The sequence below is a fragment of the Neomonachus schauinslandi genome, chromosome X, assembly GCF_002201575.2.
Source record: "Neomonachus schauinslandi chromosome X, ASM220157v2, whole genome shotgun sequence".
Taxonomy (NCBI): Eukaryota; Metazoa; Chordata; class Mammalia; order Carnivora; family Phocidae; genus Neomonachus; species Neomonachus schauinslandi.
Window position 1 is genome coordinate 671859 of NC_058419.1, and position 22670 is coordinate 694528.

At 38.6% G+C, this 22670-nt stretch overlaps 1 protein-coding gene across 3 annotated transcripts in view; it reads right to left on the reverse strand.

Moving 5' to 3' along the window:
- Positions 1–22622, reverse strand: part of BRCC3 (BRCA1/BRCA2-containing complex subunit 3) — a 55333-nt gene extending 32711 nt beyond the window's left edge. For 2 of the 3 annotated variants that reach the window (XM_021682703.2, XM_021682695.2), the window contains exons 1-7: positions 22411–22607; positions 21732–21748; positions 20897–20951; positions 14703–14822; positions 11332–11419; positions 4472–4560; positions 2678–2733 (exon numbers count right to left, since the gene is read on the reverse strand). In XM_021682703.2, coding sequence (XP_021538378.1) covers positions 2678–2733; positions 4472–4560; positions 11332–11419; positions 14703–14822; positions 20897–20951; positions 21732–21748; positions 22411–22533 — 548 coding nt within the window. In that variant the 5' untranslated portion in view covers positions 22534–22607. Of the gene's footprint in view, positions 1–2677; positions 2734–4471; positions 4561–11331; positions 11420–14702; positions 14823–20896; positions 20952–21731; positions 21749–22410 lie in introns of all 3 variants that reach the window. The other variant, XM_021682688.2, reaches the window with a different exon arrangement.
- Positions 22623–22670: the final 48 nt, after the last annotated feature.

Here is a 22670-nt window from a genome sequence, read left to right on the forward strand (position 1 = left end):
TTTTTTTTTTTTTTTTTTTTTTTTTTTTTTTTAAAGATTTTATTTATCTATTTGAGAGAGAGAATGAGAGACAGATAGCAAGAGAGGGAAGAGGGTCAGAGGGAGAAGCAGACCCCCCGCCGAGCAGGGAGCCCGATGCGGGACTCGATCCCGGGACCCCAGGATCACGACCTGAGCCGAAGGCAGTTGCCCAACCAAGTGAGCCACCCAGGCGCCCCCTAGCCTTCCATTCTTAAGCCAACATTATCATCATCATCATTAGCAACAACAGCAGCAGTAAAAGTTCTCCTAACTAATAGAATAAACTGTCTCAGATTGCAGCAATTGTTAAGATTGGTATCCCAGAGCAAGATACCTGAAATCTAACATTTAGTGATCCCTGAGAAAAGTGGCTGGCTCTCAACTCACTCACCCTAAAATAAAGCCTCCTGTTGACAAGCTAAGGCCACAAATAATGAGCTATCACTCATGTTTTTGTTGGCTTGTTCTTAGAAGATGAAAAAGAAATATTTTAAAAAATAAGTTATAAAATATTATAAATATAACATGAATATAAATATAATAAAAAATAAACAGAAAAATTACCACAGAGGAAACAGGTAACTGAAAAAACAGAAGAAAATTTAACATTTCCTATTTAACTATCATATCAACAAATCAAGAATAGGATACTGTGAAATAGGAATAACGACTAAACAAGGAAAAATCTCCAAGTTAAGGTACCAAAAAATGCTAAATGAATGGGCTAGAAGATAAAATCTAAAATATACTTGAGAAATCAGAACAACAACAGAAGAGAGAGACAGAAAATATGAGTTAAAAGAGTCACTACCATCAATCTACAACCTTTAATATCTAATATGAGTTCTAGAAAGAGAAAGGGAAAACAGGGGGAAGATTTATCAAAGAATAGAGAAAAGGATATGACACACCTGTCCTAGTAACCTATGGGGAGAATGAGGTAGTCATAGGAGAGGAAGCTGTTAAGGTATCTCTTTATGTTGGGGCTTTAACTCCATGAGAGAGGAGAAATACATTGGGTAAATGAAGGTGGGCATTAACCATGAATAGAAGGATTCATGCCCTGATTCCTAAAACCAGCATGAAACCAGGAAGTCTCCTTTCCCTATAGCATAAGTTCATTTACTTCATCTTTCCAATACTTCAAATGCCATCTTCAAGTCAAAATGGAAAGGGAAGTAACTCAAAGAATGAGAAATTATCCCCCAAAGACTGAGTTACACTTGAAGAAGCTTTAAATGATGGGATTGGATTGAATTATAAATAAGATTTTCTCTTCCCAGGAACTGGGTATATATGGATTGTTTTATCTGAGGATACCAAAGAAAATGATAGCAGAGAACTTCCCAGAGTTGAAGGACAAGTGCTGACTGACAGCATCCAGCAGTTTGAGTCATAGAATATTCACACTCTGGTTATATGATATAAAATTTCACAACATCAAGAATAGAGAAGTTCCCAAAAGCTGTCAGAGAAAAAAAAAAGTGCCCTATAAAAGAATAAGAATTAGACTGGTTAAAGACTCAAATGCATACCTTTCTTAGAAAGAGTGAACCAAGAAAGACGACATGAAATCCAGACAGTGGATTGAAATGAAATCCACTGAAATCGGTGGGTCTAACCAAGGACAATAATGAAGGAAAGTTCCAGGATGTCAGCCAAGACCTGACTAAGGTGGGAAGATGGAGGAATTCAGGGAGTGAGCCTAGCAAAAGCAGGGACTCCAAAGATTTCTATATTACTCCTAAGAATTTGGAACTCAGGGAGGTGATAAAGGCAGAAAAATAAGAAGAGAAAAGCCATTCAAAAACCCCATGAAAAAGCAAAAAGCTATTCAAAAAAGGAAATGGAATCATAATATACTACTTTACACTGCTTGGTTGTACATGGAATAATATTTACATAATCATAATAACATAAACACTTTATTTTCTACTCTTAGAGTCAACTAGTAGAGAAAGCACAGAAAATGCAATTATGGTTATAACACATAACACACATGTTTGCAACTGTGAAAATTTAAAGGTTTATAGTAAAAATACAAGTAACAGCAAGGAGCCAAAAGATACTGTCTATTGTCTGTTGACAGAATAAATAAAGGGACAAACCTTAAGAATAGAAAAGTCACCAACAGAAGAACAAAAAGTAGTAATATAATATAATAGAGATGGGGCAGGGTACTTGAGCTTAATCCTCATTTGTTGAGGGCAAAATAACATAATAAGAATAGATAACATCTAAAATTAGTAAGTCAAGAAAGAGTATGAAAAGAAAAGTATATTATTTAGAGATATCAAAGTAAGCATCACTTTGGCTCTGCTGAAGTGACTGATGTGTTTCCTTCCGGATATTTTATGTATTTACCAGCAAGTATGCTGGTGTGTTGATGTATATATTTCTCTTCCATATCCTTACACAAATGGTAGCATGCTATACATACTATTCTTGTATCTTGCCTTTTTTATTTAATGATGTTTCTTATAGATGTTTCTGTATTACTACTGAACTTCCTCATATTTTTAATGGCTGCATATTATTCCATTATTTAGATGCATAATTTATTTAATTGGGTATGTACAATCAATTCCCTGGAATGAAAATTAGCCCACCAGTACGTACATACATACATACATACATATGTCTCTGTCATACTTACTCTGAGCTCTTTTGGGCCTGTATAGATTGAAAGCAAGTGTAGAGTACTCGGCCAGTCTAAAAGAAAAAAAAAAGGAAAAAGAAAGAGAGAAAGAGAGAGGAAAAAAAGAAAGAAAGAAAGAAATATCACACAGAGAAGGATTAATATCGATACTTTAGAAGATTCAAACCTAATACTCATATCCTTACATGAGTGGTATCCGAAGACCCTCTAGAAGTGGAAGGTTAAAAGGGATTCCAAAGATGGAATATGTCATAAATCAATTTCTATAAAGGATCATGTACTCAACTCAGTCAATATGAAATGGCCATAATGAAACATCTGTTCATGTGACAGCAAAGAATTTCTAATAAACATGAGAATCAAGAAACTAAGAACCAGAGCATTCGAACTGCTTTGTTGGAAGCTGACAAACATTCAACTATTTATAATGACAATAAATAAATTTACGATGACAAAGCCAAAATCATTTCATATGAAGTATAAAGTTCAAGATTACTGTTTCTGGAAAAGAGTGATTTTATGAATAATATTCATCATTAATATAAATTCTGACAATATAAATAATGTACTAAAGGACAGAGCATACTTGATAGTTTAGGCAAAATTCATTCCTACAATGTTAAATAGTAATTTTCTTTTTGTTTGAATTGACACATAGTCAAACCTCTTGACATAAACATAAAATTCAAACAGAAACTAAATAGAGAATGGCAAGACTAGCCATTGATTGGGCTGCTTAACTTCTCTTAACTTCTCTGAGCTTCTCTGAGCTTGGCTCATCCATAAAAAATAATAACCCTCAGGGCGCCTGGATGGCTCAGTCAGTTAAACATCCAACTCTTGATTTCAGCTCAGGTCATGATCTCGGGGTGGTGAGATCAAGCCCCGCATCAGGCTCTGTGTTCAGCACAGAGTCTGCTTGAGATTCTCTCTCCCTCTCCCTCTGTCCCTCCCCCACATGCTCTCTTTCTCTCTAAAATAAATAAATAAATCTTTAAAAAATAATAATCATCCTCATAGACCTGTTGTCAGGGTTAGAGCATATTTATGTAAAACACCTAATAAGTAGGCACCATACAATAGATGATAAATGGCAGCACGTGTTACTATTATTAGCCATCAAAATATATACAGAACCTGGCCCCTAATCATGACCTCCACTCCTCATAGTCAAACCCCCATCAACTCTTGCCTAGATTACTGCAGTACCTTCCTAACTGGTTTCACAAATGTCATGGATTCCACACTCCCTCCTTCCCCGTGCACCCACCCCCACCCCGACTAGTCTACTAACAACACAGTAGCCAGAGAGATCCCATTAAAACATAAAGTCACCCTCTAGTGGCTTCCCAAGTCAGTCAAATCAAAGGCCTCATGAGATCCGGCACCTGGTTATCTTTCAGACCTCATTATAGAATGATCAAATGAGTTATTGTCCAAACCAGGACACTTCCAAGAAGGGTAAAACTGGGACTGATAGAGGCAAACTGGGACATATGGTCATGGTCTTCCTCATTCTGCTGTAGCCACACTGACTTCCTTGATGTCCCCTGAACATGCCACACTCACCTCAGGGTCTTTGCACTGGCTATTTCGTCTGCCTGGAACGCTCTTCCCCCAAGAAATCCAAGACTTGCTCCCTCACTTTCTTCAGGTCCTGACTCAATGACCCTTCTCATTGAAACCTTCCCTGGCCACCCTATTAAAATTGCAAAAAGATTTTTCTCTATTCTGTGTGCATACGCACACACACATGCACACACACACAAACACACACACACACACAAATACCTTTGTGTTTTTATCTTCTATGAAACAGGAAAAAATAAGTCCTACAAAGCCTTGATCCATCATCTGGTACATGGCTTGCGTGCGAACATCTGCAAATAAACAAAAATAAAAATCTCACAAACATGAAGATTTAAAGATCATAGCAGCATACAGTCCTCCCAGGGTTCAGATTCTACAGGCAGAACAGAGATATATCCTAAGGACAATATGACTGTCAAAGCATAAACATTTTACTAGATGAGGGAAGAGTACCATGAGAAGTCTGCAATTAAGTAAGAAAAGCTAGATTAAAAACTCTTCAATTGGCCCCCCAAAACTTGATAATTTCTTCCACGGGACTCAGAGAGAAAGGAAGGCCCTGGAAGAAGACAAATAGCTTCCTCAAATAAGCCTTTTGGGGGTGGACATCTTTTAGGGAAGTGAATACGTGAGACCTGACAATAAAGAATGGAAATGTAGAACTATTATGGAGGAAATTCTTATAGAGACTGCAACAGAATTAAAACCAACATTCCAGGGAGTAGAAACAAAATCTCACTATATGGTTATGCAATTTTAGAAAAGGAAATCATAAACAGGCACCAAAGAACAATATTTGAAAGGATTAGTTAAAAGATTACCCCAAACTAAGTAGAGGCTAAATTTAAAAATCTGAGGTCTTCAGACCATTGTTTATGAAGGATATAAAAGATCAGGTATTACAACAAAACATTGAAGGGTGTGGTTCGGTCCAGGGACTTATGCCCAGTTACTTTGGCAATATGTTCTTAAACATTGGGACTTCTCCCCCGCGTCTTCCTAAGTAGACTAAAAACTTTTTCATAAAATTTGTTTATAATGATTCTAAGGAGTATTGACTTGTAACTTCTAGAACAGAATGCTTGTTTGGGAAGATGTAATTTGATACAGTGATTGGTTGTTAAGCTTAATTGAAGTTGCAGCCTGTATCTGTCATGGGAGGTTGATTTAACCCAACTTTGGTGGTAATTACCTAATATATCGCTGTTCGTTGCAGTGTGAATTACCTCACTCCATAAGAAAGAACTGAGCAGATCTTAAAATTATGAACATAGCTACAGGCACATTTCTCCTTTTCATATAGACTTAAAAGGACAATAAAGTGTATATAAGAGTAACTTAAAAACCATGCCAAGTCTCCTGAGATTTATTAAATAATCTATACTATTTAAATCACTTCCCTTTTTCTTTTGCAAACTATGTATAAAATTTCAGTAAGTTAATGGTGTGGGTATGACATAACTTCAACTATCTCTTTCTCCACCAAACCTACACTTCGTCCTCCATTTCCTATGTTCATAAATAGCATTCCCACTTAACCAAACTGAGATGCAATAGAATTCTTAGGTCCCTGATTCATACAAATCTCAGTTCAAATACTGACTCCAGTTATGAGCCATCTCTGGTTTCAGACAAGGTATTTCAACTCTCAGCCTCAGCTTAGTTTCTATCCTTAAGAGCCAAGCACTCCTCATTAATTGGGAAGTGTTTTTAAGGAGTAGAATCATTATAGTATCAAATGCTACATAAGATGGAGACATAAAATGTTTACTAGATTTTCTCTCTGGTTTTTGTTTTGTTTGTTTGTTTTTTGGAGAGAGAGCACGCATGTGAGTGAGGGAGGGCCAGAGGGGTAGGGAGAGAGACAATCTCAAGCTGACTCCGCACTGAGCATGGAGCTGACACGGGGCTCAATCCCAGGACCCTGAGATCATGACCTGAGCTAAAACCAAGAGTCAGACGCTTTACTGATTGAGCCATCCGGGCACCCCTAATGTTTACTAGATTTTCAACATGGATGTCACTAATGACTTTCAGTGGACTGGAAGGCAGACTAGAGCAGGGTGAAGAGTGTGAATGAAAAGTGAGAAATGTCTTTGACCTGAAGGAGAAGTGGGATTGGCAAGTATTTTTGTTGTTTTCTTAAACATGAGGTAAAGCTCCATGAAGGCAGAGGTCTTTTTTTCTCATTCACTGCTTTATCCCCAGCACCTTGAGGAGGGCTGGACACGTAGTAGACACTCAAATTTATTTGTTGAAGGAACAAATAAATGATGGGAAAAACCCAGTGCAGTGGAAAGGGAGAGAGATGTTGGAGAGAGAAGCACAATGAAGAGTGTAAAGTTCTTCAAGTCATGGGAGGCAAATATTGAGAGCCAGAGTGGAAGGATGGGTATTAGCTAGGAGGAGGGAAAAGGAGATGAGCCTAATGATAAGTGAGTAAAGAGAAGTGGAGAAAATTCCTTTCTAATGACTTCCATTTCCTTTATTAAAGTAGGAAGCAGGGGCACCTAGGTGGCTCAGTCCCTTAAGTGTCTGCCCTTGGTTCAGGTCATGATCCCACGGTCCTGGGATCAAGTCCTGCACCGGACTCCTTGCTCCTCCACCGGCTCCCTGCCGCTCCCCCTGCTTGTGCTCTCTCTCTTCCTCTCTGTCAAATAAATAAATAAAATCTTTAAAAAAATAAATAAAGTAGGAAGCAGTGTTATCCACTGAACGTGAAGGAGGAAGTGAGGAGTTCAGAGGTTTGGGAATGACAAAAAAGCTAAGGAACTGGTCCACATCGAAACTAAAAGGACATGATACTAGACGCCATGCATGATCTGAGAATGAATTCTGGACTGGAAAGGAAAAATTGCTACAAAGGACACAATTGGGAGAACTGGCAAAATTTGAATAAGTTCTGTAGATTACATAAAAGGATGATATCAATGTCGATTTTCCTGATTTTGATAATTGCACTGTGGTTATGGAAGTATCCTTGTTCTTGAGAAATAGACAATTTAGTATTTAGGGATAAAGGAGCATCATGTCTACAACTTACTCTCAAATTGTATGTGTATAGAGAAAATGATAAAGCAAATGTGGCAAAAGGTTAACAGTTATTGAATGTGGTTCTTTATACTGTTCTTGCAATTTTTCTGTAAGTCTGAAATTCTTTAATAATCAAGTTTTAAAGTGTTAGCAGGTGTGTTTGACCCACATCACCCTTGCCTTTGTTCACATACTTCACTGCAAAACCCAATCCAAAGCCAAAAGACTCACATTATACTCTTGAAGGAATAAGATTCTGAAAGTGGGTTATCAAGTTCTACTCCAAACCAGTTTCCATTTTATTCCCTATATGTAAAACTTTGTCCTTTGTGTATTTTATTGTTATGGTGGGGAGCATAATTTAACATTGTTAGAGTTTCATTATTTACTGTGCCTTTTATTACAGAATGGCCTATCTTGTCTCACCCTTTTCCTAATGATGTAACTGTGACTTTTATTTTCTCCATATAGCTTAACCTGGCCTGTTATTTTTTTTAGGTTTAAAGCTTGTCTTTCTTCTTTTTTTTTTTTAATTTTAAAGTCTTTAAGTTTAAAGCTTGTCTTTTCTTTTTTTAATTTAAATTCAATTAATTAACATATAATGTATCATTTGTTTCAGGGGTACAGGTCTGTGATTCATCAGTCTTACAGAACACCCAGCACTCACCACAACACATACCCTCCCCAATGTCCATCACCCAGCCACCCCATCTCCCTACCCCCATCCCCTCCAGCAATCCTCAGTTTGTTTCCTAAGATTAAGAGTCTCTTATGGTTCGTCTCCCTCTCTATAAAGCTTGTCTTTAATGACATTTTATTCTTGTATTTATTTCTTAGTCCTAAGGCTTTTATTTTTACATTTGCTGTTTCAACTCGCTGGTGCAAATGTTCTTTATTTCTTCCTTATTGTTGTTACTCTATTTCCCCTTTAGTACTTTAACTGTTTTTCTTCCTCACAAAATCGTAAGGTCCAAACCAGCAGAAACTGTGACTACATTGTTGCATCCAGGTATCTTATAAATTTGTTGAATAATCATTTTTCACTCCTTCTCACTTGTCATTCCTATTAAGCATAATTACCGTACATACTTTAAATCATTACTCATTTTTTTCCCAAGACTTGCTAAGAGGGCACCTGTTTCACTCAATTCTTAAATAGCCATTTGGAGATGAGCTATGTATCTTTGTATCTACAAAATTCCTTAGGCTCTGGAAATCCACAACAATCTTGTCACTGTGAACACCTGCTTACTTGGGAGAGGATTTTTTCTTTAGTTTTATCTATAGTTTTGAGATCTTAGTATTTTTGTTAATCCTTCCAGTGTTGTCTGCCCTTCAACTTTAGATAATCATGCTCTCTCCATGTCGAGTTATACAGATAAATGCTTTGGTATCTATCTTTGCTATTGTGCTAAGCATGGGACAGAATGCCTTATACATGATTTCATATACTGTTCTGATAACACGTTCCCCTTTTCTGTCAGTGAGGAAACCATGGCACAGAAAAGTTAAAAGATCTTCTCAACCAGTAAGTGGCTGAAATGAGATTCTAGCAGACCTGTTCCCTGATAGAATCCAAAGCTGCTATTCCCAACTCCCCTGCTATAATAACTCTCTGAACTTTCTATTGCCTTTATTCCATTTTGTTATTTATACCTTTTCCTTACCCAGTTACGTATTATTATTTTTTCAAGGTAAGATCTCAATGCTCTAGTCTCTAAATTTATTTTGTGTTAAATTATTTTCATTTGCCTCCTTAATCTTATTTCATTACTTAGAGTTGGTTTTTTGTTCAGTTACATTCTGCAGTGACTTTGTTTTCCTAACAGCTCTAGGTTCTTGTTGAGCAGCTTGGATCTTTTGCCCCTGAGAGGAAAATTCAATCATTCTCTGAATTCGGAACACTTTTTGGGTGTTCCACTTCAGAGACTGATAAAGTTTTTTTCCTAAGTTCTTAGAGTTTCTTTTTTTGCCAGAAAATTCTCCATTCTACTCATTACCATAGTGACAATAACATTCAGGAATATATACACTCCAGCCTTCCTTTCATTAGTGCTTGGTACTTACTTCTCTCTGGCTATGCTACAACCATGGGAGAAATTTGAGGCAAATCTGATTTTAGTGTTGATGGTGGCAGGAAAAAAAATAGCTATTATTTTTGAGTAAAAGATAAAAATCAAACACTGAATTTATTCAGTGATATAAAGGTTTTACAGGAATACATTATAGCTATAAAAACAACCCTTATTAGGAAATTAGCGAGCTAAAGAATTTGAATAAGGTCAGTAACTTAAATAATATTATTTCAATGTTAATTTCTCAATTTTCATAAATACACTGTGATTATGTAAGAGAATATCGTCACGTTTAGGAAATCCATACCGAACACTATTCAGGAGTTAAGGTGAATACTGGCTGTGACTTATTCTCAAATACTTCAGAAAAAACATAGACACACACACACACACACACACGTAGATAGCATGGAAGAAAATGTGGCAAATCTGGGGGGAGAGTATCAGGAATTCTTTGTACTATTTTATCAACTTTAAGTCTGAAACAGATTTAAAAACACCTTTTTATTGCAAGTTCCAGCTTTAACCTTTTTTCTTTTCCAATTGAAATATATTTTTTGTTAATACAAGCTATCTTAGGCATGTCACTCTTACGTTAACAGCAGGTCAGGTAAATTTCTGTCAGCAAGAAATAGAGCAAGTCTATTATCTCCCTTACTCTATATTAGTACTTAACTGGGACTATGCACCAGAATTCTTTGAGGAGTCTTTTCATAATATACCCACCTAGGACCTACTCCCAGAGGTTTTTATAGCAGGTCCAGGCTGGGAAAGATGAGTTCAAGACAGGTACATTTTATAAAAGCTCTCCCAGGTGATTCTGAGAAGTATCCCTGCCCACCCATTACTCTAGATACAGAGGACCACTCAGCTATTATTATAGTCTGAGACTGCACTGCTATTGATTTTTTGGCATTCATACTGTGGTGTAGATGAATATAGAACTTACGATCATCTCAAGCCCCTATGACTAGAAAGAGAACACCACAGTGGAAAGAGCACTTAACCGATGTAAGCCTCAGCTGACTCCTCAGGACACTGCGGGGAGGATCTCTAACTCACAGGTTACCATGAGGATAAGAGGAGAAAACATTCATAAATCATTAGCAAATGGTTATATGCAGCTTGGATCTTTTGTCCCTGAGAGGAAATGTTAGTTCCTTGGAGGAACTAACATTCCTCCAAGAATGTTAGTTCACTTTCCCCAAGCAAAGTTATTCTACTTCTTTCAAGAGTCAGGTACAAACAACAACAACAACAAAATGACCACGATTCAGGAAAAGCAATAAAGATAAAAAGAGAGAAAACAATTTTGTTACATTATACTGATTAGTGGGGTGAGGAAGTAGGTTGAGAGCCTCAACAGCTGGATGGAGTATGTGTTAAACCTCAATTTTGTAAATTTCACCCCTCACACCTTTAAGTCTTCCGAATGGGAGTGTACTGGACAGTGGTATTCAGCAGTCAGCAATTTTCAGTTACAATTTAATTTTTTTTATATCAGCCAATTGTCAGGCTTTAGTTAGTAATGGTATCCTGAAAACAGTCAAAATGGAGTGCTAAAATTTTATCTCTATTAAAAATAGTATGACATAAATCATTACTTTTAAAACATAGCAAAATAAAAATAAGGGCACCTGTTTAAGGATAATTAAAGTATGATTTAAAATAACCATCGTTCATATAACGGAGAAAGATGATACTGATTTCTAAAAACAACAAACATGGGGCGCCTGGGTAGCTCAGGCAGTTAAGCGTCTGCCTTCAGCTCAGGTCATGATCTCCAGGTTCTGGAATTGAACCCCGCATCGGGCTCTCTGCTCAGCCAGGAGTCTGCTTCTCCCTCTCCCTCTGCCCCTCCCCACTGCTTGTTCTCTCTCTCTCTCAAATAAATAAAATCTTTAAAAAACATATAAATAAAAACAACAAATACTGCAAGCCTATAATACTTACCAACATGTGAAGGCCAAACAGTTATATGAGGATGGGAATGATACCAGCCCACAACTCTCATGGGGCGACCTGTTAGTTCAGCCAACCTGTGTGTCTGTCAAGGTGTTTTCAACTTGTGGGAACAAAATTTGTGATGCTAGTAAGGGCTCAGAAAGCATCCTGAGGTTTAAAATAAACTATTACAGGGGCACCTGGGTGGCTCAGTCGTTAAGCGTCTGCCTTCGGCTCAGGTCATGATCCCAGGGTCCTGGGATCGAGCCCCACGTCGGGCTCCCTGCTCGGCGGGAAGCCTGCTTCTCCCTCTCCCACTCCCCCTGCTTGTGTTCCCTCTCTCGCTGTGTCTCTGTCAAATAAATAAATAAAAATCTTTAAAAAATAAAATAAAATAAACCTATTATAATTTAACGTCAACAAAAGAATGAAATAAGGTTAATCCCCAGAATTTCCCAGACCTCCCATTTAAAGCCAAAGGTATTTCTTTTTAAAAACAGAATCAATTTGGGGCACCTGGCTGGTTCAGTCAGTAGAGCATGCAACTCTTGATCTCAGGGTTGTGAGTTCGAGCCCCAGGCTGAGTGTAGAGATTACTTTAAAAATTAATTAATTAATTAAAATATAAAAATAGAATCCATCTGGCTTCCATTATCATATATAGTTATATTCTCCTAATCCAATTTAGCTAATGTTTGATCACTTAAATACTTAACACTGTGCTATCTGAAAAGAAGCTTATCTAAATCTTTGGAACTCACTTACATTATTAACTTGAGTAATCTTCTAGCCTCTCTCTAGCTCCATCCTACTCGGTTTTGAAAAAGAAACACAAGATTTAAAAAATTTGTTTGATTTCTCTCTGGCAGCCTGACAGTGTCAACAATAGCAATTGGGATGGTTTCAGAGACCAAATGAACAAAGACCCCCATGTGTCTAGAAATAGACCACCAAAGAGTATTTTCCTCCTTTGTTCTAGAAACAAAAATTTCCCATAACTCTACCTGAGGCTCTAAGTTGAGATAAGAATTCAACTTAAGGATAAGAAGCGGTCCCCTTCTGTTGCTGCTCATTGGGACTTCTGCTGGTATCTTATAAAATGCTGATTTGTTTTCCTGCAAATTACTTACATTAAAACACAATAATCCTTTCTATACAGCAAATCCTGAGAAAGAATACTTTTTAAATAATTTTTTAAATGCCAAAACTGACTTAACTTCTCTAAACCCATTTCTTCAGCTTGCAGGCTGGGGAAATTCCGCTTCCAACAGCAGTGAAGGGTAAATGAGGTAACCCATGCAAGATGTTTAGTAAATGCTTAACAGATAGTCATTGTAATGTCAAAGTGCAATAACATGCAACAGTGTTTCCAGCCATCCCCCCATCTTGGGAATGGACTAGTTTCAGTTCGAAGTTACAATATATAATCACAATAATAAACATCTTTTATACAATTATATTCCGGGAGACGGAGAACAGATTAGAGGTCGCCAGGGGTTGGAGCGGGAGCTTGAGGGAGTGGGTGTGATTTATACAGGGGGAGCATAAGTTAGACCTTAATGGTGATGGAATAATTTTGCAATCTTGACTACTGTGGTGGTTACATATATTTGCACATGTGACAAAATGGCAACAGAATGACACACATTGTATCAGTGTCAGTTTTCTGGTTTCCATATTGTATCGTCAATTATTTAAGATGTAGCATTTGGGGGAAACTGGGTCAAGGGTACAAGGACCTTTCTATATACTATTTTTGTAACTTCCCATGAATCTATTTCAAAATAGAGTTTTTAAAAAAGATGGAAAAGGTACATGCCATAAGAGACTGATACATGTGATTATATAAAAATGCAAAAACAATTTGATTGGAGAAATACACACACCATGAATAAGCTAAGAAAAATCATTATCCTTATCACAAAGGGCTAATTTCCTTAACACAGAGTGCCTATAAATTATTAAGAAGATTTCCAAAGCAATAGAAAGATAGGCAAAGGAAATAACCAGATAATTTTGAGAAAAATAAATGATTCTTAAAAATTAAAAGCTGATCACATTTACTCATAATTAGAAAAATGCTAATTAAAATTGCAAGAAATAAGATACAATTTTTTGCCAATCAGATTGGCATCAATCAATAGCTTTGATATACCCTGGCCTGGTAGCACAAAATCAAAAAACTGTGATAACCCACAGTGTTTATGAAGGTGTAGGGAAACAGGCACTTTTGCATACTGCCAGAGTAAACTGGTTAAACAGCTACAGCTACAAGTACACATAACCTTTGCTCCAGCAGTTGCACCTCTAGAACTAGATTGTACAGATACATGCACACATTTGTGAAGTGCGAGTAATGTACAAGGTTACACTGCAGCACAGTAAAAGATTACAAACAACCTAAACATCCGCATGAGGACAGAATAGTCATCAAGGGCTATATTCTGCAGCCAACAGAATGAGGTACCTCTAATGTACTGATGTGAACAATAGTCCAGATACACTGTTAAGCAAAGTCATAAGCTATCATATATTAGTTTTTTTTTAAATAGAAAATATCTGTGTATGTTTCTGTATGCTCAGAATTCACCTGTAAGGATACATGAAAACCTGATAATCCTGGTTATGTCCAGGGACAGACCACGAGGGAACTGGGGCATAGAGGTTGGAGAGAAAATACTTACTTTGTACATATTTTTGTACCTTTTAAAGTTTGTACTATGCATGTGAACTGCCCATTTTTAAAAGTTACTTTTTAATTGACAAGATAAACTTAATCAAAAAAACAATGAATTACTAAAAGCCACTGATGCAAATTTAACCTGCTATAGCTGAGGTATGGAAGTCCTGATCATAGGAAGCAAATGTCCCATTTGATTCTTTTTTGGTTATATTTAACATGGAATATTGCCTTCAGTTTTCAGCAATGCATTTTTTTTTTTTGAGAGGCAGCCTCCAAAGAGAATCTCTCCAAAGGATAGAGACCAAGATCATCAAGGCCCTAGAAATGAAATCATATTAGGAAAACTTGGAGGGGGGCAGAGGACTGGAGAGGGGTAGTGCAGGAATGAAAGGAAGGAGGAGGGAACTCCCCCATAGAGTTCATTGTCACAGGATTTGACCCTGGGATCTTTTGGCATTTAAGAGCAGGAATGTTAAAAATTTCTAATTTTTCCAATAAAAGCCACTCAAAAGGAAAAATGGAAAGAAATTCTGATTAACCAAACAATTGGATCTGATGGGTAAATAGGAAAACTGGGAAAGAGTCACCAGGAAGAAAACCTGTGAAATCTCCTCAAGCAGGCTAAGGCAGCTAACAGAGAAGCCTGGCCTGGAAGTCTCAGAGCACATAAAAGCTTCTTATTGACCAGTAAGGATATCTCTGCCTCTGTTGAGGCCGCAGACAGCTGCTCTGGAGAAATTTCCACTCGATCCTTCCTCTTATCAGAACGTCGCAAGATGATGACAGAATGAATGTGAACAATTCTGACGGTGTCAACCTAGAGGAAAATCCATAGAAATGTTTACTTCTATCTCTCTCCAATAACACGTGTATTGTATTATATTATCAGGTTAAAAATTGCATTTAGAAAACTGACATTTTTCTCATGAGTAACAGAATATGTCAAATAAAAGGCATCCAAGCTCAATATATGCATTTCAAAACAAAAACATAAATGCTAATATTTGGATGAAGGAAGAGCTTTTTGAATGATCAACTAATAATCATTTGATTTACAACTACGTGCAAGATACTCTCACAGAAAAGGATACAAGTCAGAGTATGACAATCCAAGGCTAACAATCAGAGACTGACATCCACGTGTTCAAAATGCCATCAGTTTGGTTAAGCAGCAAATATCATACATGAAACTATAATGAAATAATGTAGTAAATCAATGCTACAAGAGCTTAGAGGAAAGGAGTCACTTAGATTAGAAAAAAATCTTCATTGGCCAACAAGTGTACTATTTCCTGGCTGCTCTGAGAGTGTGTGAGTGTGCGTGCGTGTGTGTGTGTGTGTGTGTGTACACAGAATTTCTAGAGATGCCAAATGGATGTGAGTAAGATGTTTGGGAGGCATGTTGGCCAACTGGTTTAAGTACAGAACTTGAGATGGAATGGCAGACAGTAAGATTAAGATCAGAATAAAAATGTATGGGACCTCAAATACCATGCTCTGCAGGATGAACTGGAAGGAAGGATATTGTTTCAGGTAGCCTGGATGTGACGTAATGATAAAATACTGGGCTAAGTGGATGGCAGAGATGGAAAAAACAGATTTGAGACTCATTAAGAATCCACAGGAGTTGGTTGCTAATGGCCCATGGGTGACAGAGGAAAGGAAGTTGTCAAGGACAACCTCTAAAATTTCAGGTTGAAACTCAGTTGGCAGATCTAAGTTTAAAAAGGATCAGGAAGGAAGGAAAATGAGCTGACCTAGGATGAGAAGATGTTAACAGAGTCAAGGAATAGTGTAGGGAGAGGGAGCAGAGGTCCAGGCCTGAATTAAGGGGGGTACCCATGTTTAGGATGAGGTAGGCTAAGAGGAGCCAAAAAGGAAGACAGAGGAGTGAAAATCAGAAGAATGAAATGGTTCAAGAATTTCATGGGAAGGGGCGCCTGGGTGGCTCAGTCGTTGAGCGTCTGCCTTTGGCTCAGGTCATGGTCCCGGAGTCCTGGGATCAAGCCCTGCATCGGGCTCCCTGCTCAGCGGGGAGCCTGCTTCTCCCTCTCCCTCGTTCCCCCTACTTGTGTTCCCTCTCTTAATAAAAAAAAAAAAAAAAAAAGAATTTCATGGGAAAAGATGGGTGTGGCACTTGCAGATGTGAAATCACAGAGGAGATTCTTAAAGTAAGCAGCCATTAGGCACATGCGGTTGCCTTTTGTGCCTTTTTCCACCAAGTGAACTCTTTCACAGCTTGAAATTCCCTGCTCATCCTGTAAAGAATTAGTCATTCTCCCTTCCCATACAACTGTTTTTATAATACACACATATCTCACTACAGTTTATATCATGTTGACATAATTTTCTCCTCTACTAGAACATAAGCTTCTGAAGGGAAGGGAACATGTTTTAGTTATATTTTTATCCCCAGCAACGGTACAGTGTCTGGCAGGCACAGAGTACACAATAAAGAAAATCAAAAGCAGAGATAGAAAGACCCTTGACCTCTCAAGGAGCAACAAGACAAAAAGCTGAGTTTTCAACAGAAACAATGAAAGCCTAAAGGGGATGGAGTGACATATTAGAGTGCATCAAGACAAGATCTACCAACCAAGAATTCTATATTCAAAGAATATATCCTTCAAAAATGAAGGCAAAATAAAGACATTTTCAGATGCAAAAAATTGAGAGAATTCATTATCAGCACAGAAGTACTAAAGAGACCTCTTCAGGCAGACGGAAAATCCCAGATACAAAGAAAGAAATGAAAAACACTGTAAAAGGTAAAATATGTGAGTAAATACAAACGAGTACTAACTGTACAAAATAGTAATAACAATGCCACAGGGGGGCTTAAAATATCTATAGAATTAAAATATGTGACAACACTAATCTAAAAGGTGGGAGGGTATAAATGAAACTAAAGTGTTCTAAGGTTCTAGCATTATCAGGGAAATGGTAAAAATAGTAACCTGTATTAGACTAAAAAATCAAGAATGCATACCGAAATATGTAGGATAACCACTAAAAGGAGAGTAAAAAAAAAAAATGTTATAACAAGGAGGCTCAAAGTGAGATAATAAAGCATATCTGATTAATTTGAAAGAAGGCAAGAAAAAAGAGAAATAGCAAATAAGTGAGTCAAATAGAAAGCAAAAAGATAAAGCCATAACCCATATATATATATATATCAATAATTACATTAAATATAATTGGACTAAATACTCCAATTAAAAAGATTATCAGACTGGATTTTTTAAAAACTATATGCTGCTAATAAGAAACACACTTTCAGTATCAGTACACAAAAAGACCAAAAATAAAAGGATGGAAAAGGATATGCCATGCCAACATCTACCAAAAAGATAAGGTCACTGAACTTATGAAGTTTAGTATCTATTTGGCCATACAAATTAATACAGAATTCCAGATGAGGGCATGGACTCTTGAAAAATAAAATTACATCATTAAGACTGGCAATGTATTTTAGTATGAGTTGATGCCCAGGGTGACTCTTTTCTCTCTCTATTGTGAGATAAGATTTCAGTAAGGAGGAAACGAAGTTCAGGGTAGGATGGCAAGAACAGCCCAGACATAGATGAAAAACAAAATAAGGCAAACATAAATAAAGGCCACAAAGGACTGACAGATGTCCCTGAAAGCCACTGGTAGCTGACGGGCTTGAGAAAGCCTGTTATAGTCATAGTCACATAAGATATTCCAGCTTAGCTAGATTGGCCCCTACGCCTTTTCAGTCTTGGAATTCAAGTACTAAAACCCAGTTGCTTTTGCTCCTCTGTCTTGGTATAGAGCAAGGGCTAGCAAAATATGGCCTGCCCAGCCTCCCTTGGGCAAAATCTGGCCACGTTCATATTTACCATCAGGCCCTTTATAGAAATCTGTGCCCCCTGGCATGCCTCTCCATGGCTCATGGGCAGGTAAACATTAATTTCCTATTTTAGGGAATGTATGTTCATTCATACAACATATATACGTGAGGGCCTAAGTACACAAAGATAAACAGGATACAGTAGTCATGTCCAGGAAGAGAGACAGATTCCTTAAAGGAGACAGGTGGCACCTGCAAGGGGTTAAGGAATTAACCAAGCAGAGGAGAGGGAAGCAGTCCAAGCATAATACCCAGCAGATACAAGGAATGAAACAGTACAGCATAAACTGGAAAATGCCATAATTTACCATGGTTAGAACTTGGAGATAAATAGAAATGAGATCAAGAAGGCCCTGAATGCTTAACTAATGAGGCTTCATCCTAAAGGTAATGGGAAATGCACTGATTTTAAGCAGAGGTATGTCAGACTTATGTTCTCAAAAGATCACACCCTAAGCAATCAGAAGACAGGACTAGAGGCAAGAGACTCGAGGCAAGAAGACTGGGGAGAGGCTAGCGAGTATTCAAGAAAAGAATAAGGATCTCCAATAAGGTAGCAGCAGTTGGGATGAAGTGTTGGAAATAATATGGGTAATTCCAAGGTGCCCCCAGGCTTGGGAACTACTGTGGCAGAGGAATGTTGGGAGTGGGTTTGAGGAAGAGGGAAGGTTCAGTTTTGAACATGTTAGTTTAAGATGCCTATGTCTAGGGGCGCCTGGGTGGCTCAGTGGTTAATAGTCTGCCTTCAGCTCGGGTCATGATCCCAGGGTCCTGGGATCGAGCCCCGTGTCGGGCTCCCTGCTCAGCGGGAAGCCTGCTTCTCCCTCTCCCACTCCCCCTGCTTGTGTTCCTTCTCTCACTGTGTGTCTCTGTCAAATAAATAAATAAAATCTTAAAAAAAGAAAAGATGCCTGTGTCTAGCTAAACTTGAAATAGGCAGTAGTGTATGAAGTACTAGAGCTTGGGATAATTGAGATTAACTACTATCTACTGGATATTAACAACAACAAATATTTATTGGCTACCTGCCATGTGTCAGGCACTTGGAAAAATGCCTTCCATTTATTAACTTGGTAACTCCCCCAGTGATACACGCACCCCAATGTTTATAGCAGCATTATCAATAACAGCCAAATTATGGAAAGAGCCCAAATGTCCACTGACTAATGAATGGATAAAGAGGTGGTATATGGTATATATATACAATGGAATATTAGTCAGCCATAAAAAGAAAGAAATCTTGCCATTTGCAACTATGTGGATGGAGCTAGAGTGTATTATGCTAAGTGAAATAAATCCAGCAGAGAAAGACAAATACCGAATGATTCCACTCATATGTGGAATTTAAGAAAGAAAACAGATGAACAAAGGGGAAAAAACAAAGAGAGGCAAACCATAAAACAGACCCTTAACTATAGCGAACAAACTAAGGGTTGACGGAGGCAGGTGGGCAGGGGGATGGGTTAAATGGGCGATGGGTATTAAGGAGGGCACTTGTTGTGATAAGCACTGGGTGTTATATGTAAGTGATGAATCACTAAATTCTACTCCTGAAACTAATATTACACTACATGTTAACTGTAAAACAGTGATAATGACAGTCACCAACTTCATAGAATTGTTGGGAGAGCTGGATTTGGGTAATGTATGTAAAACACTCATTATTATGTCTATTTTACAAATGAGTGTTAGACAACATGCCGAAAGTCACACAGTGAGTATCAGAGGATTTAAAGACAGATCTGTCTAACTTCAATGCCGTAGCTAAAGCCATAGGGAAGGTAATGTTGCCCAGAAGACATTCCAGGAAGGCAAGGAGGCCAAGCCAGAAACTTGGAGAATACCAATATTTAATGCAGAAGATGAAGAGCCCATAATGGATGGGAGGGAGGGGAGAGGAATAGGGAGATACAAAAAAAAAAAAAAAGACAGTTCAGAGTTCCGAGGAGAAAGATTAAGATAAGCACCAAGAAATAATCCACTGATATAGCAATGGGGAGGTGGCTGAAGAGAGAGAACTGGAAACCAGATCTTGGTATGTGTGACTATTGAAGGTAAAGAAAAAATAATGATTGTAGCCTATCCTTTCAAGCAGTCTGGCTATTAAAAGAAGGATATAAGAGTAGTGACTACAAGAATATACAGGATTGAAAAGTTATTTTTCTTTCCTTTGTGAAAATGAGAGTAATTTAAGCACATTTGTATTCTAAGGGGAAAAAGCCTGTCAAAAGGTTGAAGACTCAGAAAATAGGATATTTGATAAGCAAGGTCTCTGAAGAACCTGTAGCTCTGGATAGGAAGTAAACTTCTTCCCTTGATATGGGAAGAAAGGAAGCAAAGTGGTTAACATGGAGAAGTTTGGATATAGGGGTAAAAAGTAGATGGAGTTGTTGCCTGATAGTTTTTACCATGCCCATCATCTGCTTGGCAGAGAAGAGGCCATAATTTATTTTTATCGTATTTTACAAAAGCAGTGGCCTGCAACATATTGGAAAAACAATGAAATGGCCCTATACCAAAAAGTATAGGTTGAAAAGCATTATACTACACCACGAAGGCTAGAGCATGCCAGAAAAGGCGAGGCGGGATTGTAGACAAGAAAAAAAATCAAGGTAGACTAAGAATTATAAGTTATGGATAGTTTGCTTATAGGAGAAGGTTGCCCAAGTAGGAATTGGGACTTGAGATAACAGTGATGTGAAGAAATTCACAGATTTCAAGGAAGCAAACCAGCCAAAAGTCTCAAGGAAGCAGGGAGAAGGGCCAGAGATCAGGCAGAGAACAGCAAGGAGGAGGGCTGAGAGCGATTACTCATCTGAATTTGCTACAAATAGAAAAACTAGGTTCCAGTCCTAATGAGCATACTTTTCATCTGATTTTACTAGAGAGAACACCCTACCCAGCCACAAGTGTGGGCCTGCACAAACCAGTTAATCCCTGGCTGAGATCATCAAATTGAGGACAGAAATCCCTCCCCAACTGAAAGTTTCTATCATACAAAAGTCTAGCACACATACCTTTTCAGCAACTGTGCGTATTTCAGTTCCGGTATATGTAAATTTGGAGTCACTCCTTTTGGGGATAAATTAGGGGGGAAAAAGGAACTCAGGTTTGGAATATAAAAAGATATTAAAGCAAAGTAACAAGATTTGAAGTTTTTGCAATGAAACCTTAGCAGAGGCAAAGAAAGAGTGGCTAAGTACCTAATCTGCTCGGTGGCAAAGCGAAATTCCTAGAATCCTGGGTATTAAGGAGGTGGGCTTGAGAAATACACATTCCGCTACGCTTTGAAATTTAAATAAAGGTAACCCAAAGCTTTTGCCTCCTCAAGCATTCAAGTTCCTGGGCATCTCTGAGATCATTGTAGGGTCCACCAGGGGGAGGCAGAAAGCCATTGACAATTTAGTCAAAGGAATGAGTCAATAGGGGGAAATGTTTCTTAATATGCTTATCATTTGCTGCAAAGAAAATTATCTGTATTTCATTGTCATTTCAGGAGAGAGAGAACATAAAACATATCAAGAAATAAAACGGAACATAACAGCACTGTATGAGTAAACAAAATTCTATGTGTAAGAGCTTTCACAGGTTCACTCATGATCTTGGTACCCCCTACCCATATTTTTTACAGAAGGTCATACATATATCAACTGAAAATTCTCCTAGTAGGAAGTAAGGTGGAAACCAACCTTCAGGGTCGGGGTGGAATTCAAAGTGTATCACTGAGGGAACTCCGGACTCATAATGGTAACTTAAAATACAAGTTGTACACAATATTGCCAACCTTGTCATAATTTTGAGTTAACAGTGACATAGAGATCAAAAGATATGAGTAAACAAATATAATCTTACCTTGTGTCATCATTCAACTAGAGTGGGAAAAAGCAGAAAACATTATTGATCACATTGCGCTAGTTTGATGTACGTGGATGTAGATTATATGAAACTTGGGTCATGTGTTCCTGTACACCAGCATGAAAGACTGGAGAATTCTTACTTCGGACTGTAAACAAGTAAGGTCTATCTCCTCATCCTCTTTTGCTCCTCTCCAACACTTAACCCAGTGGAAACCTTTGCATCTTTGAAACCCTCTTCTCTGTCTGGTTTTCTGATACACTTAGAAGGCTTCCCAGAAGGAAGACTGGAGGCAAGGCCAGGGGCCCTGATCGTGGTTGGATGCTTCCTAATACACCGGTGTCCTCATTATACTACAATGTCTTTACAGCCTGACTTGCGGTTTTGGTCAATGGGGTGATAACTCCAGATCTAGAGAAAAGCCACAGACTATAAGAGAAACTGCAAGGCCCATCCGGAGGATTATGCAGATCGCTGGGGGTTTGCGGGAGGCTAAACAAGCGTCCAGAGACAGAGGAAACAGGGCCCCCACTACCTGACCTTCCAAAGGATCAGCCCAAGGGTCCAGGTCAGAGGTGCCTGTAGCCTCCGCAGCCGTGGGCGCTGCCAACACCCACCCCGGGCACACGCTGCGACTGCTCAGCAGGGTTCCGGTCAGGCTAACTGACCTACTCACCTCCCCTATACACAGCCCCATCACCTCCTCCTTCTCTGTGCTCAGAGCGTGGTTGAGACAAACTAGGAAAGCATCCGACTCCAGATGAACCGCCTGCACCGCTTGTACCACCTGCACCGCCATCTTGGTCCGACCCTGCTCACGTCCGCCTCGGGCCCACTCCGGGCCTGGCCAACCGGGTGCTTCGGAGCGCGGGTTCCGCGGGGGCGGGGCGGGCGGTCGGCGGGCGGGGGGGGGCGGGGGGGCGCGCGGAGGCGGGG